The sequence below is a fragment of the Nelumbo lutea genome, chromosome 3 (genome assembly GCF_056320005.1).
Source record: "Nelumbo lutea isolate HS-2025 chromosome 3, American lotus-T2T, whole genome shotgun sequence".
Lineage (NCBI taxonomy): Eukaryota > Viridiplantae > Streptophyta > Magnoliopsida > Proteales > Nelumbonaceae > Nelumbo > Nelumbo lutea.
Genome location: NC_142686.1, coordinates 66,794,961 through 66,812,255, shown reverse-complemented (window position 1 = coordinate 66,812,255; position 17,295 = coordinate 66,794,961). Strand labels below are relative to the sequence as shown.

Below are 17,295 nucleotides of genomic sequence, written 5' to 3'. Positions count from 1 at the left end.
CCTTAGGATAAACTGCCCTAACTTTTTTCAGAATCAAAGCAATGAACATTGAGTTCAGCCCTGGATTTATTACCCTCTACTAAAGAACTCATTGAATACCCTTAGAATATCCTCTTTGAGGATGTCCCAACAGTCTTGATAAAAGGCCATTTTAAACCCATCTGGACCTTATCTTTTAGCTCTATCCATCGAGAAAATCACTTCCTTTATTTACTCTAGTTCAAACCTCCTTTCTAACCAAATCTTGTGATCTCCTGACAAATAAGGCCAATCCAACCCATCCAGACTTAACCACTTAGTAAGGGACTTTCTAAATATCGATTTAAAATGGTTCACAAAGGCTCCAGCAATTTCACTTTGTTGATCGATTGTTTCACCTTCAATCTCTAACTTAGAGATGAAGTTTTTCCTCCTATCATTTGCTAGAGAAAGGAAGAACTTTGTACTTCAATCCCCTTTATCCAATTTTGTCTAGACTTCTATCTCCAACTAATTTCTTCTTTGAACAAGATGTCTTCTGGTATCTTCCTTAAGGTCCCTCTCCCCTGTTTTTCCCTTCCTCCAAAGGTTCCCTCAACTTCTTTATTTCCAACATCTCAATTTGATCAATTACCTCTTGCTTTTTTTCCTCTGGTTTCCCAAAATGATGTATGTTCCAATCCTTAATTTTTTGCTCTCAGCTCTTTTAGCTTATGATGGAACTTCATGCCCTACCAATGAAACCTTGGGTTACTCTCTATCCACCACTCCTTAACTTTTTATTTGAACCCTAGGTGATAGGGCCACATATTCTCAAACCAGAAAGGAGTCGGACCCCTCCCCCTTAAATCATCCCTGAACAAAGAAATTGGCCAATGATCAAAAGTTAACCTTGGTAAATCCCTCAAAACCAACCTCCCCAATGTTCCTCCAATCTACTGTAAATAAGAATCTATCAAGTTTTGATGGTAATCCCCTCACCTTATTGAATGCCTCAACAAATCTTATTACATTAAAATCCCCTCCAATACACCACGGTACATCCCATAAGCCTCGTATATCTTCTAATTCTTCCCACAACTCATTTCTCTCTATATATCCATTAGACCCATAAATGTTTGTTAAAACCCATTCAAATTCATTGTCCACTTGTCGGAACTTGACTGACACTGTGAATTTCCCCACCAGTTCCTCCACTCCTTGCACCACATCCTTCGTGCATAGGACCACCAGTCCTCCCAAAGATCCCCATGGCGAACAAACTGCCCAACTTATACCCCTAGCCTTTTAAATTCTTCTAGCCCATCTGCCACAAATAATGATAATCTAAGTAAATCCTTTATTAATGCTCTCTTCCTTGCACTCCCTAACCCTTGAACACTCAAATTGATCAACTTCATTTCTAAACTGCAATTTTTTGTATCCCCTTCACTCGACAAACCAATTTATTTTGCCCCTCTTCTTCTACCCTACCTCTTACTGAATTCCCCATCGCCCTCCACATCTAGTTTCAATCTCCTAGCCTCACTCAGCTTCCTTTTTCCTCACCTTCCCTTCAGTTTTCGTAGTCATTGTGTAAGTTTTCAATTCATTTAGATCCTTTAGCTTACAGCTAATTTTCTCCACAAACATTGCCACCAAGTTCTCTTCCCTTTTTTCACTCTCTTTCTACCCCTTTGCTCATACTATCATCTTTAGGTTACAGCTAATTTTCTCCTTACTACCCTCATGATCAGTCATTTTATCTCTTTTCACCTCCCTCCTCTCAACTCTTCCAATGACTCTTCAATTAGGTCCCAAATCTTTCCAGTGATTTACAAGGCAGGCGTGCCTAGGCGCACAGACGAGGTGCATTTTAGGGTATGTGCCTCACCCAGGTCCTAGGCGCACCCCCTTTCAAAAGGTGCATGCCTGTTGCACCTAGGCGTGCGCCTGTTGCACCTTGTGCCTCAACCTAGGCATGCGCCATTTTAAAATTCTATGCTTAGGAGGGGTGTGGTAACCCCCTATTTGCTAATGTTGTTCATTCATTCGTTCCAATAAAATATCTTCTTAAAAAGCAATTAAAGTTATAAAATCATTATTTTTTGTGAGAAATGAGAATTAAAGACCCTAACATGGACTTGTTCGAGCTTGCCTCGAAGGGTGTGGTACAAAAGCGACTCATAGACACAAGAATGCAATATATTTTACATCACATTAGCCACTTTTTTTATCGATAACATCAACTTCATTAAATTAAGAGAATAGAGGGAAAAGAATACAAAAGGAGATAAAATAACTTAGCTCCCCAAAAACAGAAAACACAGGGAATGCAAAGAAAATTAAAAACTAGCCCAAAAAACAGCCTCCCTATTCACTCCTTGCTTGGCCAACCCATCCACAAATGAGTTGGCACTCCTCTTCACCCAACTGTACTGAATCTCAATGTCCCTACCCAGCCATAAGAATTGTTTTTTCTCATTGTTAAAGTTCCACAAACCACTGTCCTCTGTCTTCAACCAATTAACCACTACCTTCGAGTCACCTTCCAGAATCAAACGGCTAATATTTAGATCTTTTGCTCTTCGAATTCCTTCAAGCGCTGCAAGGATCTCAGCCCTAAGAGGGTCACCTTCTCCAATAGGGCAAGAGAATAAAGCAGTAACAATCCCTTCCTCCAATCCCAAAGGGCCCTGGATTCCTTACACTGCTGCCATCAAAATTCAGCTTTATAAAGCCCGAGGGGGGAGGGGACCAGGACGGACAAAGAGTCCTCTTGCATCTAGCAGTGAAAGCAATCTCTTTTTAGTTTCTTAGTAAGTCATCCATAGGACAATCTGAAAACAACTCCAAAGATTTTAGCCAGTGGACCGCTCTTATGAGGATTCGATCTAACAAATCTTCCAAAGTTTTTTCCTTGTCAGAAAATATGCGTGATTTTCTTTCTTCCCACAAAGACCAGCAAACCGCTGCCCTAATACACCTCCACATAGTCTTCCCTCGCTTCTTAGGCCAACTGAAAAAAGAAGGAGAAAACAAACCTTGGACAGTCTCCGGAGGATACCAAGAACGCCCAAAACGGGAGAAAACCCACTCCCAAACAGATTTAGCAACCTTACAAGAGACCATGAGATGGTAGCCAGATTCCCCATCAGCTTTACAAAGAGCACATCTATTAGGAAGTAGACAATAGTTGGGTCTCTTTCTTTGGAGTAAGTCTAAAGTGTTGATTCTTTCCAGGAAAATTTCCCAACAAAAAAAACCCCACCCGAGGAGGAATAGGTCTGCTCCAAATTTCCTTAACTGGAAATGACAACCCCAGGGGGGTAGGAGGCTGAGTTAAGGTTTCAAAGAAAAAAGCACAAGAAAAGGTACCAGAGCTAGAAAGGGTCCAAAATCTGGCGTCTTCCTTTGCAGGGTTTAGGAAGACACCCTCAACGGAGGCTAGCAGAGCTACTAGGCTATCCAAGTCCATATCCCTAATTGCCCTACGCAGGCCAAGGTTCCAACCAAAGCCCGAAGTGAAAACTGAAGGGACTAAGAAGGAAGAAATGGGTTCATTTTTCAAGTCTGAAAGAGCATACAAGGAAGGAAACTTGTCTTTCAGAGGAGAATCCCCGACCCAAAGATGTTCCCAGAAATTTATTCGGTTACCAGAGTTTAGACCATACCTGATCCAAAGGGAGAAAACTGGAAGCAGATTGTGGATGGATTTCCAAGGAGAAGCAGCTGAAGCCCTTGCCAAGATTCCAGGATCCCAGCCATTGTCTTCCAGCCCATGAATGCTAGCCACAATCTTAGTCCACAATTTATCCCTTTCCAAAGAGAACCTCCACAACCACTTCCCTAGAAGAGCCATGTTCCTTTTCTTGAAATTACCAATCCCAGGACCTCCTTGTGTTTTACACCTAGAGACCACCTCCCAACTCACCCTATGATCTCTCTTCTCCTCTCCAAGCTCCCAGAGAAAGTTCCTTATTAATTTTTCCAAAAGATTTGAAAACAGGAAGGTTGGCTAGGGTAGATCTAATGAGAGAGACTCTTCCACCTAAAGAAAGATAGCTCCTCTTCCAGGCCGCTAGCCTCTTCTCAAACCTCTCCACTACCAGAGCCCAAAAGCTAACACTCTTAGGATTATCTCCTAAAGGAAGGCCCAAATAAGTCAGGGACCAAACCGTAATAGCACAACCTAGCTCGTCTGCAGATTCCCTTAGATCTCTTTCGTTCACATTCACTCCCGCCACACAACTCTTGTCAAAGTTTACCTTTAGGTTAGATATCTGCTCAAAAAGTTGTATTGTCAACTTTAGATTCTGGATCCAACTGAGGTTCCCTCCTTCACAGAAAAGGATAGTATCATCTGCAAATTGTAGAAGAGTCAAGGGAACCTCCTCCCTTCCTACTCTCCACCCTCTTATCAGATTCCTCGAGTTTGCTCTATGGATTAATCGCCCAAACACGTCAACAATAAGGGTGAAAAGAAAAGGGGAAAGAGGATCTCCTCGTCTTAGACCTCTCAACGCCGGAAAGAAGTCAACCACAGTCCCGTTCACCAAGATAGAATAATGGCAGGTCCTAACACAGCCCCAGATCCACTTGCACCACCTGCCACCAAAACCAAAACTCCTCAACACCTCCATCAAGAAAGACCAATCAACCAAGTCAAAAGCCTTCTCCAAATCCAATTTGCAAACCACTCCCTTCTTCTTTGACTTTATAAAGCTCTCAAAGCTCTCATTTGCAATGAGGATCTGATCGGTGATCTATCTTCCCTTCAAAAAAGCACTTTGGTTGGGTGCAATAATAGAGGGGAGCACCTTCTTTATCCTGAGAGATAGCACCTTTGCAATGATTTTGTACAAGCTAGTCACCAGACTAATAGGTCTAAAATCTTTTGGTTGAGAAGCATCTTTCTTCTTTGGGACTAAGGCAATGAAAGTTGAGTTCAAGCCTAGGTTTATTACACCCCTCCTGTGGAACTCCTCAAAAACCGAAGCAAGATCATTCTCTAAAATATCCTAGCAATCCTGGTAAAAGGCCATTATGAACCCATCTAGACCCGAAGCTTTTGTCTTATCCATAGAGAATACTTCTTCCTTTACCTCCTCCATATCGAACCTTTTTTCTAGCCACTCTCTCTTCTTTGCACTTAGATTCAGCCAATCCAAACCCTCCAACCATACTCTCTCATTCATAGGCCTTCTAAAAATAGATTTGAAGTGGTTTACTAGGGCCTCTGCGATTTCAGCCGGGTGAGACAATACCGATCCATCAACTTCCAAGTTAGAGATGTAATTCTTCTTTCTCCTTCCATTTGTCATTGAATGGAAAAACCTTGTGTTTCTGTCTCCCTCCTTTAGCCACTTACACCTAGATTTTTGCCTCCAACTGATTTCCTCCTTGATCAGGATGTCCTCCATTTGCCTCCTTAAAACCATCTCAACTTCCTTTCTTCCTCTCCAAAGGGGCCTCTCTCTTCCTTCAAGTCCAAATCCTCGATTTGCTCCACCAGAACTTGCTTTCTCTCTTCTAATCTTCCAAACTCCAGCCTACTCCGCTCCTTTAATTGAGATTTTAGGTATTGGAGTTTCTTGTAGAACCTCATTCCCTCCCAATCAATTACCGGATTAGCTTGCTCCCACCACTCTCTGATTTTCTCAGTGAAACCCGGATGAGACAACCACATATTTTCAAACTTGAAAGGGGTAGGCCCTACTCCTCTTAATTCCTCCTTGACCAAAACTATTGGCCAGTGGTCTGAAGTAAGTCTAGGGAGAGCACTAGAAGTAATATTGCCCCAATGTTCCTCCCAATCTGTTGAGAACAAAAATCTGTCCAACTTAGAGCAAATTGACCGAGATTGAAGGTTGGACCAAGTGAAGTTATTATTTACGAAAGGAAGTTCTTTGAGATTAAAAGAGTCCACAAATTGGCTGAACTTCCTCATACTTGTTGTCACTCTCTGTCTGGGGTTGTTGGTTTCCTCCCACACACCAGGGTCCATCCCAAAGGCCTCTAATGTCACTCAATTCTTCCCATAATTTCTCCCTTTGCCTATAGTCATTGGGGCCATACACATTTGTTAGTACCCATTCATACCCATCGGCCACCTGTTTGAACTTCAAGGAGACAGAGTGATCTCCAATTAGCTCCTCCACACCTAAGAGTATCTCTTCTTTCCACAGGGTCACAATCCCTCCCGAGGAACCCCACGAAGTTGCAGCCACCCGCTTAATACCTCTAGAACTCCACACACTCCTTGCCCAGCTGCAATCAAAATCCATTCTTTTGGACTCTTGAAGCATAACCACATCCGGATTAAACTTCTTAATTACCTCTTTGATTGTTGCTCTCTTCCTAATGCTGCCCAACCCCCTCATATTCCAACTTAGGATTCTCATTGAAAACTATAAGCTTTAACCCTAACTCCTCCAAGAACTATTTAGACCATTTTCTTCTAATCCCTTTCACTTCAAACTTCTTGTCCCCCTCAATATCTTTTTTTAATCTCTCCACTTCACTCAGCCTTCTAAACTTCATCTTACTGTCCTCTTTATTTTGCATATAGGCTTTTAGATCATTCGGGTTCTTCAGCTTGCACCTCAACTTTTTCACAAACTCTGCAACTAACTCTTCCCCAAAAGTTTCCTCTTTTTCTAAAGAAGCACTCTCCTCACTCCTAGAAAGCTTCTTGTTCCTTCTCACATTACCTCCAACCACAGCCCTGTCTGTCCCCTCCAGGCTCCCTCTTTGCAAGTCCTTTCTTTCCACTTCACCCAAGAGGCTTTCTAAGATTTCCCAAATTATTGTCTCTCTGCAAGTTTCCTCACCCACTTCCCCCCCTTGTAGACTCATTGTGGCTTTCAAACCAAGGGCTTCCGACTCTTGGTTGGGAAGAGAATTTGGTACAAGAGATACAGAGCGCTCATCAGTATCCAAAACTGAATTGACAGAGTTGAGGGATTTACCTAAGGTAGAGAAGTGAGGAGAGAGCAAAGGCAAAGGAGAGGTAGGCACTTTCTTTTTTGAGAAAATAGAGCACTCTGTCTCCCAGATACGGGGGAGGGAAATCCCTGTTGCTGTATCAACACAAAGACCCCTTTCTGTACCCAAGTATGTACCTCTCTGTAGCCACTTGAAGCAATGCAGTTGAGGGAAGAAGAGATTGTGGGTTTTGCATGCTTGAAAATGCTTTATATGTTTGCTTTTATTTTTAAATTTTAATTTGAATACGCTTTACATGTTATGTTTATGTATTTTAATTTTAGATAATAGGTTTTTCAAAACATTTATTTTAAAATTTAAGTTTATACTTATTATTAACATTATGTTTAATATTTTTTGAATTTTTTGCATTTTTTGAATTTTCTTACTTTTTTTATTGTTTAGCTTTTTTTTTGTAATTTTGCGCCTTTCTTCAAAAAGGCATGTGCCTCGCCTCAAGCGCAAATTGGCCCTTGCACTTTTAAAACACTGAATATTTCTCCACAATTCCTCTTCTTCTAAGGATCTATCCTCTTTTCCCCACTCATCCTTTTTAGCATCCATATCTAGTGGCGCGTTTGCAAGCTAGGTACGTAGAGAAAAAGCTATAGACAGAAGACCCAAGTCAGTACCCAAAACCAAATTCATAACCATACCTAGAAGTAACATAGGGTAATGCTCTACTACTTTTTCTTAGGCTAGAGAAGAGGGGTAACAGTCTTTTCTAGGTTGGTTCTGTTGTGGCCTATTCCCTGATAAAGAATCTTCTTGTGATTGTCTTCCAGAGCTCTATGGCTTATCCCTTTCTGGCATCTTCTCGTAACACCACCGGTAATCCTTGATAGCCTCCTTACAAACACCCTACAAATAACTTTAATCTGTGAATGGTTCTTCAATGTTATGCCTAAGGTTTCCTTGCCCAACATCCAAACCGTCCTCAACCTCGTTCGACTTACTTCCAACTAGCGCTACACTTCGAACAAGGGTTGTTCCCACTTCCTTTAATTTGCCAACAAACAACTCGTTGATATGGTAGTCACATTCGATTATTTTCATCCCTTTGTTTGTTCCCACACTACCGATTAGTGAAGTTGTATCAAACTCAAACCCTTCCTCATCTGGCAAATTGTAATCAACCCAACCTCCATCCACGATTTCTTTCTCCACTAAACTAGTTCTGGTGTATCTTGGGTTAGGGCAATCCTCCTGTGATCTACCGTGGCCCTGTTCTTCCTCTCTTTGCCTTGCAATCCATTGCATGGAGTTTCTCAAACCAGATTTGGCTTCAGAAGTTCTGTTGGCTTGTATTGAGGACGACGATAGACCCAAAGTATCATCCCCAATCGAAAAACTACACCTACATCCCATGTGATTGTTTCATGAGTCACATGAACCGGATATTTTTAACTTAACTGAATCGGCCTTTCCTTGCCCAGCCCAGACCTGGTTTGAATTTGACCACTGGTTGGGTCATCAAATGATCATGTGGTCCATACCCTGGGTCCAACCGGGTACCCTTCCAATTCTACTTTTTTTTTCCTCACCTCCTCTTCCCTCATTCTCCTACCACCACGTGGGAACCAATTCTCCAGTTCATCATCATCTTCAAGCTTTCAACAGCCCTACCAAAGCAACACTTCGACTCCCATCGCAAGCCAGAATTTCCCCCATCGTCCTTCTACCAACAAATGACAAGAGCAAGGGATCAACTCTGGTTTAACCTGATGCATCTTAATCTTCATAGCAAACATATCTTCAAAACTATAATCATCTATGGTTCCCCCCAACACTGCTACAATATTTTCTAATATATCTTCCTTCTAGAAATTGAATGACAAACCCATCACCTTCACAACTATGCTCAAATTATCTATCTTTAATTCATTGCACGACATGTTCCATCTCTCAAACAACATCTGGCCTTCCCCTGTTTTCACCATTGACATTTCTACCTCTTTGCCTCTGATATCTACAGCAGCTCTGTTCTTGCAAAAGGGGAGTAACATTGTTGTGTTTCTAATTTAGAGCTCTTTTAACACCTAGTCTAGTACTGACCACCAACCCTTCACCTTTCCTTTTGCTGTAATTACATATCTTTTGTCCCGGTTCCCTTTCTCTACCTCCATCAACATTTTGTTGTCTGTGAACTAGTAACTAGCACTGCCTCCTTTTCTGTTTCGTCTCCATCACTGGAACCAGACTCATCTCTAATGGGGCCTTGGTTCTTGTCCCTTCCCTAAAATCCACCGCCTTCTACTAAGACTTTCTCTATCTCCTTCTCCACATAACCTTTTCCAATATGATAACCATCTTCTATCCAGCACTCTCCTTCCCTTCCAACAAACAAATCATTTGTTTTTTGCCTTCTTCGAATTCTTTTGTGACCATTACAAACCAACCCTTCCTATTCCATCGCAACATTGCCTCATACCTTCTACTAAGACTTTCTTCATCTCCTTCTCCACATAACCTTTTCTGATATGAACCAGGTAGAGTTGAATTCTCTCCATAACCATCTTCCATCCACTGCTCTCCTTCCCTTCCAACAACCAAATTATTTGTTTTTGGCCTTCTTTGAATTCTTTTGTGACCATTACAAACCAACCCTTCCTTTTTCATCACAACATTGCCCCATACCTTCGATTTGAAACACACAATGAACTCTTACACCCTTGGTTCCTTAAAGAAAAAACTGCTCCATCTACAAATCTCTACAACCATTTTATAGCTTCTCTGGCCAAGAAAACTGTAGCCCTTCTCTCCTCCCTAATCTTCAACGAGCATTGACCCTGGCTTCTATAGTCTCCAAAGATGAAACTTTTCGCTTCGATCTGTAGCTCCCATCTCCACTTAGTCACGTTCACAAAGTCTCCTCTGTAACCGCCTTCCATCTTCAACTTCCCATGACCAACCTTAATTGCACACGTAAGACCAATAATAAGATCAGAAATACAAAATAAGGGGGAGGCAAAAGCAGTGTCTATAGAGAAGAGGGTTCACAAGTGAACTTCCAAATTCAAAGAATGAGTTGTATCATCAAGAGAGCAGGGAGGAGGAGTTGAGACAAAGACAAGGTGAAGAGTGAAGACCAAAGCCTTCAGGATTCTCACATAATAGTACTATGGTAGGAGTGTAGCAAGAGCAAGAGAATCCCTCTATTATAAATTAATAATCACTGAGCAATGGAAGAGAAGACAAATGAAGCTGCATGAGCCTGATAAGGTAAGAAGTTCTAGCCCAATCGGTGGAAGTGTGGTAGCAGAAAGAATCAGAGGTAGAAGTGGCTCAAAAGGGTGTTGTAAAAGAAGAAGAATTAATATCTGAAACTCAAGATTTGTCAATGGAAGAGGAAGCAAGGGAGAAAGAGGTGGACACCAGACTTTCTAGTGAAGTAGAAGAAGGTGGTGAAAATCTGGCGGATGAAAGGCTGATTGAAGCAGAGAGAGAAGAGTCTCGTGAGGTGGATCATATAGTTGGCGGAGGAAAAGATATAGGTTCAAGCATTAGAAAAGGAACTTCTGTTTCAAATTATGACCCTGCATGCAGAGATACAAAGGAGGATGTATCTTTTGTAAGGGTTAAAGAGGGTAAAAATGCAAAAGGAAAAAGGTTGTCACAACATCAACCTTGTTTGGTGGAAGAGGAAGTAAAGAAGAAGAAAGTAGATTTCAGATTAGAAGTTGGAATGAGATTGAGTCAATCAGGCATTACAGGTTTACAATTAAATGCAAATAGCATTGACAAAGACAATGAATATTCTAGGAGAAGAGACAAAACTACTATTGTGTCAAAGAGACAAAACGGATCAAACAATCTCCATTTGGTTCATTTAACCAAGGTTTTCTCTCAATTGAAGGACGGTTTTTTCTTTCAACCTTGGGATGCCAAGTGTTGTCAATCTCTATTCTCTCCTCTTTTAATTAATGAGATTCACGTTATCCTATACTTCAAAAAGAAAAAACTTCTTTCAGTGTATCCAATGAAGATGGTTGTAGAAGATCAAAGGAATGACTTTTTGATGAGGAGCCTTTTTAGTAGTCTCTGGAGGATAAGGAGATTGGACAGTGTTTTTTTGAATCAGATAAGAGTTACTTGGTCATTTGCTGTTTGAGATTCATAGCTTGATGCAGGATGGTATGTTTTAGAAATTTGTTGTCTGCTGGGTGTTTGTATTGGTTTTCTGTGGCGTTCTTCTTTTGGAAATTTCTTGTTACCTTTTGTTGTATACTCTTTTTATTTTAATTAAGTTTTTATTTTTCTATCAAAGAAGAAGAAGAAGAAGTAGAGGAAGAAGAAGAAGATATGACCTACTGCAAGTTGAAGGATCTAGAAGAGTTAGGGTCAAGACAAACAGGACATGGTTTGAAGTAGTCGAAGAGCCCATAATTTAACAATGAGTGTGGTACTAAACAAAGCAAAATGGCAGAAAAGGATTCATGCAGCCACCTCCATATAGTCAGAAGACTCAGAACAGGCTTTGTCGATTAATATACAGGTATAGAGGTGTACAAAAAGGACTACAAGCCCAAAAATTATTTATGGTGTTCACCCTCCACACCCAAAATGGATTGACGTTTACACAAGGTTCAAAGTATCAATACACCTAATACACATAAACATGCATACTGGGTGTTTCGGGTGAATCAAAACCTTTTTTTCATTTTTTTCACTTTCATATTTTCACGGGAGGGGGGCCATTTTAATGCTATTTAACATTTCAAAAAAGTTTCTGAAAAAAAAAATAGGCATATCTTAGTCCTGCCAATATGATATGATACGCCCGACATGGGGCATATCATATCAAAATTTTGAGCCTTGCATTTACATACAAAATCCCTCCGATTGAAGTCAGGGAATAGAAAAATATCATTGCTCCATTGCTTGAGGTAACTAGTGTCATCAAAGCAAAGATGCACAGAAGGCCTTTCTTACCTTCAAAAAATCTTATGTATCTCTCCCTTCAAATTTTCCAATAGATAATAAATGGCATCCATTTTGAGTTTTCCACTTTTGATTATGTCCACCAATTTTTACTTGGTTTGCATTCTAGTACATATTAAAGTAAAGGAATTAGAACTACAATGTTATGGTACCTGGCTATGAAACTTTCACTTGATGCTTTAAAATAACTAATTAATGAAAGACTGACTCTTCACTTTTTTTGCCCAAAGAACCCATTCAACCTACAAGACTACAACTTTCGTGTTAATATCACAACGCTCTAACCAATTGAACTAACAATATATCATTTCTGTCAAAGTTCAAATTTGTATTTTTATACGCTAAGTTTTTCTTTTAATTTTGTTTGCATACGTAACACCTCATTTCTTTCAGCTGCACTTCTCAATTTGTGTCTCGCGCCTCAGGCTCTAGGAATTCCTTGGAGTATACTTCTGGGCATCCAGTCAATCAACACAAAAAACAGTAAAACTTGGTTCCAACTCAACCAAGTCTGCAGCACCAATAATATGTCACATTCAAATGAAGCATCCTCTGTCCTGGCTGAGTTAGATTAGCTAAACAACTGGAACATAAAGATGAGATAACTCCCAGATTTCCCAAGAACAACGGATTTGACATGTCTAAGCAGTTCATACCTTAAAATCAAAATCACATATTGAGAACCTTAATTGATTTTAAATGGAAGATTCGGAAACTTTACTAACAGAAAACAAACAATTATCCCAAACCTAATAATCTGATATCACCGGACAGTTTCCGGATAGAACTTGAATTAAAGAAAAAATTTTCAGAATAGAAGAAATGAAATAAGAATCAAGAGTAGAAGATAACGTTAGGATCAGGGAATGAAGCAAAAATTAAGGAAAAATAGAAGTGAGAACTCACGCGTCTCGAAAAAAGGGAGAATGGAAGAGATGAATTGGTAGCAGCTGCAACGACGGATCTCGATCTCGATGACGAGCTGAATGCACCCTCCACTAAATGCTTCAGGACGGCGTTCCTCATTTTTGCTAGTGCAGTTTGGGAGAAGCACGATGAGTTGGGGAAAAAGGAAGAGAATGGGAAAAGAACGAGGATCGTAAAACTCGCCCGTGCAAAGGTATCAAGAAAATAAAGCCACTCAGTGAGCAGGTCAGGTGTTTGAGTTTGAGAGCGTCAATTGTGTCGAAAATAACCCCAAACTGATCAGTCATTCTCCCTTTATTTTATAGCTCGGCTAGGAAGTACGGTCCGAAAATTTTTGGTCTTGGGCTTAGGTTTTGTATCAGGCCAAATAAAACCTAAGCCCCGGCTTGGTTCTAAATCTGGCCCATAAATTTTTAAGTCTACGGTTAGGCCCAATACTCTATTTTTTGTTAAGGGTTATATAGGACAACTTTTTGCCCTGAATATCAATAAAAAGTAATATTTTTATAAAATAATTAAAATAAGATAATTTTTTTAATATTAAAAAAGGACAATAATACTGTTCATCGTCTTCCTCGTCAAGAGGAAGATGATGGAATGATATTTTTGCCCTAAATAAGGGCAAAAGGTTGCCCTTATCTCCTAGAAACCCATTACATTATCCATGAGATCATGACTATGAGTGAATAAGTGATGGATGGAACGACTCTATTCGCCTCTGCAAGAGGAGAGCAAGACCGGATGGATGGATTTCCTTTTAGTTGCAGAGTTCTGGTTGTAACCAAAAAAGAAAATTTTCATGTCTGTCGCTGATGGAACAGCGGCTGATTCATATTCCGATTACATGGTTGTTGTAACTACGCTAAAAGTGCAATTTCTCCGGACGTCATGGGTATTAGACTACCACACACCTAATCAATAGCATTTCCTCCTGACTCCTGAGTCCTGCTTATATGGAGCTTTTACTACTTTACTAACTACAGATTTGCAGTGGGGAATCCAACACGTTGGATTTATTCATGTCTAATTAAAGAAGACGACGAATCCGACTGTGTTGAGATTCGAAAAATTTTTTACGAGCACAACGGCATAAAAAAAAAGTAAATTTGAGAAACAGGAGGTAATAGAAAATCTCACGTTGTCAGTGACGTCGGGAACAGTCTGTGGACACTCTCCGTCAATGTAAAGTGGACCTTTGTTAGACCAAGCGTTCAAGATCTGTTAATAATCAAGCTTCAACGACAGGCGGCCTTGCAGCGGCTGATTCTAATGGTGATACGCCCATGGTTGTAGGTCAGCAGCGGCGGCATAACTACTAACTTCTTCGTCCTTAATCTCCACCACCTCTCCCCGCTAGCATTCCTACCCTGATGATGCCTCAACGCCGTGCGAGCAAGCGAACTCACTCCCTCATCACTATTATGTGTCCCATGACTACAGGTGTAGGTTAGGGAGGATGGGGACAAGGAGTCCTCATCAGAGGACAACACCACGCTACTCCCATCCCCAGCACACCCGCCAAGGAGAAGATTCAAGGTTGCTCCGCCTCCGCCGTCGTCGTGGAAGAAATAATTCACATTGTCTTGATCAGGAGCGTCTTTCTCTTGTAAAAGATTTTCTGGGTGTAATGGAAAAAGGTTGAATTGAGGATGGCTCATTTCGCATGATTCTGGTGATTATTCCGGTAAAAGTTCACTCTCAAGACTGAGGAACTTGGATTTCCTAGTTGGTTTTGGAGAGAGCAGCAAGAAGAAGACGATGAACAGTATTATTACCCTTTTTTATATTTTTCTAAAAAATTACTTTATTTTAATTATTTTATAAAAATATTACTTTTTAGGGCAAAAAGTTGCCCTTATCTGATATAACCCCTTTTTTTATAGAAAACAATTGGTGCCCACACAAACATTACTCAAACAAATATAATTAAGGGCCCGTTTGGCATCTTTTGTGCAGTTTTTCAGCTGTTTAGGCAGACCAAATTTTGATCTATTTCCATTTGGCTCATGGAAAATCTAACCGCTAAAAGCCAAAGTGCATTAAAAATGCAAAAATCCCATTTTGGACTGATTTTGGGAAGCTCAAAATAAAGATTTTCACATCTTTCACATTTTATCCTCACGTAGAAAGAAATAAAAAGACATATATCTGCCAAACATGCTCCAGGTTGCTCAGATCTTCATGCAAAAAATCAATGCATCTTTTGACTGTCAAAACTATAAGAAGATCTTCCCAAAAGATGTGCCAAATGAGCCCTAAGATATTTGGGAAGATTGCAATGTTCAAAAGAGAAAAATCAAAAGCTATTCTTGCAATCCAATCGGCCACTTGATTCACCTCCTTAGACACATACCCATAGCTGACTCTGTAATCCAGCTTTTCCTTCAACTGCAAGCAGTCCGAAATAATATTTCAAAGGTTCCATGGAGGAGAGGTCATACCTTTGAGGCAATGAATGTGAAGGTTTGAGTCCCCTTCGATGATAATTGGGTGGTTGCAAAAATTTGCCGCCAAGTTATGGTATTTCCCATGCTGCCCAGGCCTCAGCAGCATTAATCAAGGAGGTGCCCTTTCGATGATGATCGAAATTAATCTTAATTACTCTAGGATTCGGGGGTGGGGATCCAATAGATGGCTTTCCACTTCTTTACATCTTTGATGTTACTTGGTTTTTTAAAGCTTGTAAAGCTCTACCTAGAACAGTTTGAGGAGGGTCCTCTTTATTATTGAAAGTCTTTTGAATTTTGTTCTTCTATATATACCGTAGAACAAAGGCACACTTCTCTTTCAAATGACCCTTTTCAATTGAATCCTTCTTATGAATTTCATTCCACCATTCAGTCATTCACCAAGAACAAAGTTATTCCCATTTAGACTTTAATATTTAGATTTAAGATATTCCAAATTTGTTTTGAGGTAATGCAATCAAGGAAAACATGTTTGATATTATCTTCCGTGCCACATCTACTCCCCATCAATATTAAAACCTCTTTTTCTTAGTACATCCTTCATTGTAAGTCAATTGTTTAGCAACAAATACAAGAACACCTTAATCTTTGGTGGGTTATTGAGCTCCACATTGTAGAAGTCCAATTGACTATGTTCTCTCTCACATTTCCTACTTCACACTTTAGTTTATATGCAGGTTTCACTATGAAAGAGCCCTTTGGGTTCAAACCCCAAATCAGCTTATCTTTTCTAGGGCTCATGGGGATAAAAATAGTTTTAATTTTATTCCAAATATTCAGGGGAACTAAATTTTTAATATGGCTCTCCTTCCAAACTCCTCTATCTTTATCAATGAAGTTACCCACCATTTCATTATCATTAGTGGACACCAATGGGGCCAAACAATCTACAATAGAGTTCTCTCCCACCCACTTATCAATCCAAAACTTAATAGTATTTCCTTTGCCAACCACCCATTTAAGACCCCTTTTTAGCAGGTCTCTAGTACTCAAAATTCCTCTCCAAGCCTAAGAGATACCTTTCCTCTTCTTTATCTCCCAAAAAATTTGCTTATTAAGGTATTTTCTTTTCACTACTTTAGCCCATAAATTATCACCCTCATAGAGAATTTTCCATCCCAATTTAACAAGGCTTGCTTCATTTACCCAATTAAGGTTTCTTAGACAAGACCTCCCCAACTTTTGGGGGTACAAACTTTTTCCCATTTTATGAGGTGGATGGGTTTCTCATTCCTTGAATTATTCCATTAAAAATTTCTCTAGGTTATGTTAATTTCCTTACTAAGTTATTTCGGAGTTTAAAAGACCTCATGATAAATTACAGTATCATAGAGGTAACTGAATTTAATAGGGTCAGTCTCCCAGCTAAAGATAAAGCGCTTTTTTCTTTCATCCAGACAATTTTTTGGAAACTCTCTCCGCCACAAAGTGGACGTTGTTTTTTGTGACCCTGAAGTTAATCATTGGGGCTCACAAATAGAAATTTACATTAGAGTGCATTGGGATCTTAAGGATTCGAGTTAATAATTTCTTTTAAAACCTATTGGGAACAGTCTTAGAAAAGTGGATGGAAGATTTTTCAAAATTTGGACTCTATCCAAAAGCCTTAGCATAATCTATGAGAATTTATCTGATTTTCAGCCCTGTATTTATGGTAAATTCTACAAAAATGATGCAATAATCTCCAAATTGGAGAATTGGAATTTTTGGACATTTCTTCACAACTCTAAAACCAATTGGGTTGTCAATCATCTTAGATTCTTTTTCAAGTTTTCTTGTTAGGGCTTCCGCACAGAGAACAAAATTGTAAGGTGAAAGAGGGTTAGGATTACCTTGTCTTATACCCCTTGGATGGTTTAAATTCTCCGGCAGGTGTTTTATTAATAAGAATTTGAAAGGACACAGTTTTGATGCATTCCATGACCCATCAAATCCATTTATCATGGAATCCAAATTTTTTCAAAACTTTTTCTATAAAATCTCACTCTAGTCTATCATAAGCTTTCTCCATATC

At 39.8% G+C, this 17,295-nt stretch overlaps 1 protein-coding gene across 1 annotated transcript in view; it reads right to left on the bottom strand.

Moving 5' to 3' along the window:
- LOC148865401 (uncharacterized) overlaps positions 1-13,246 on the bottom strand; it is a 48,540-nt gene extending 35,294 nt beyond the window's left edge. The window contains exon 1 of the mRNA XM_088975390.1: positions 12,793-13,246. Within this exon, the coding sequence (XP_088831516.1) occupies positions 12,793-12,912 (120 nt within the window). The 5' untranslated portion in view covers positions 12,913-13,246. The remainder of the gene's footprint in view (positions 1-12,792) is intronic.
- Between the last annotated feature and the right edge of the window lie 4,049 nt (positions 13,247-17,295).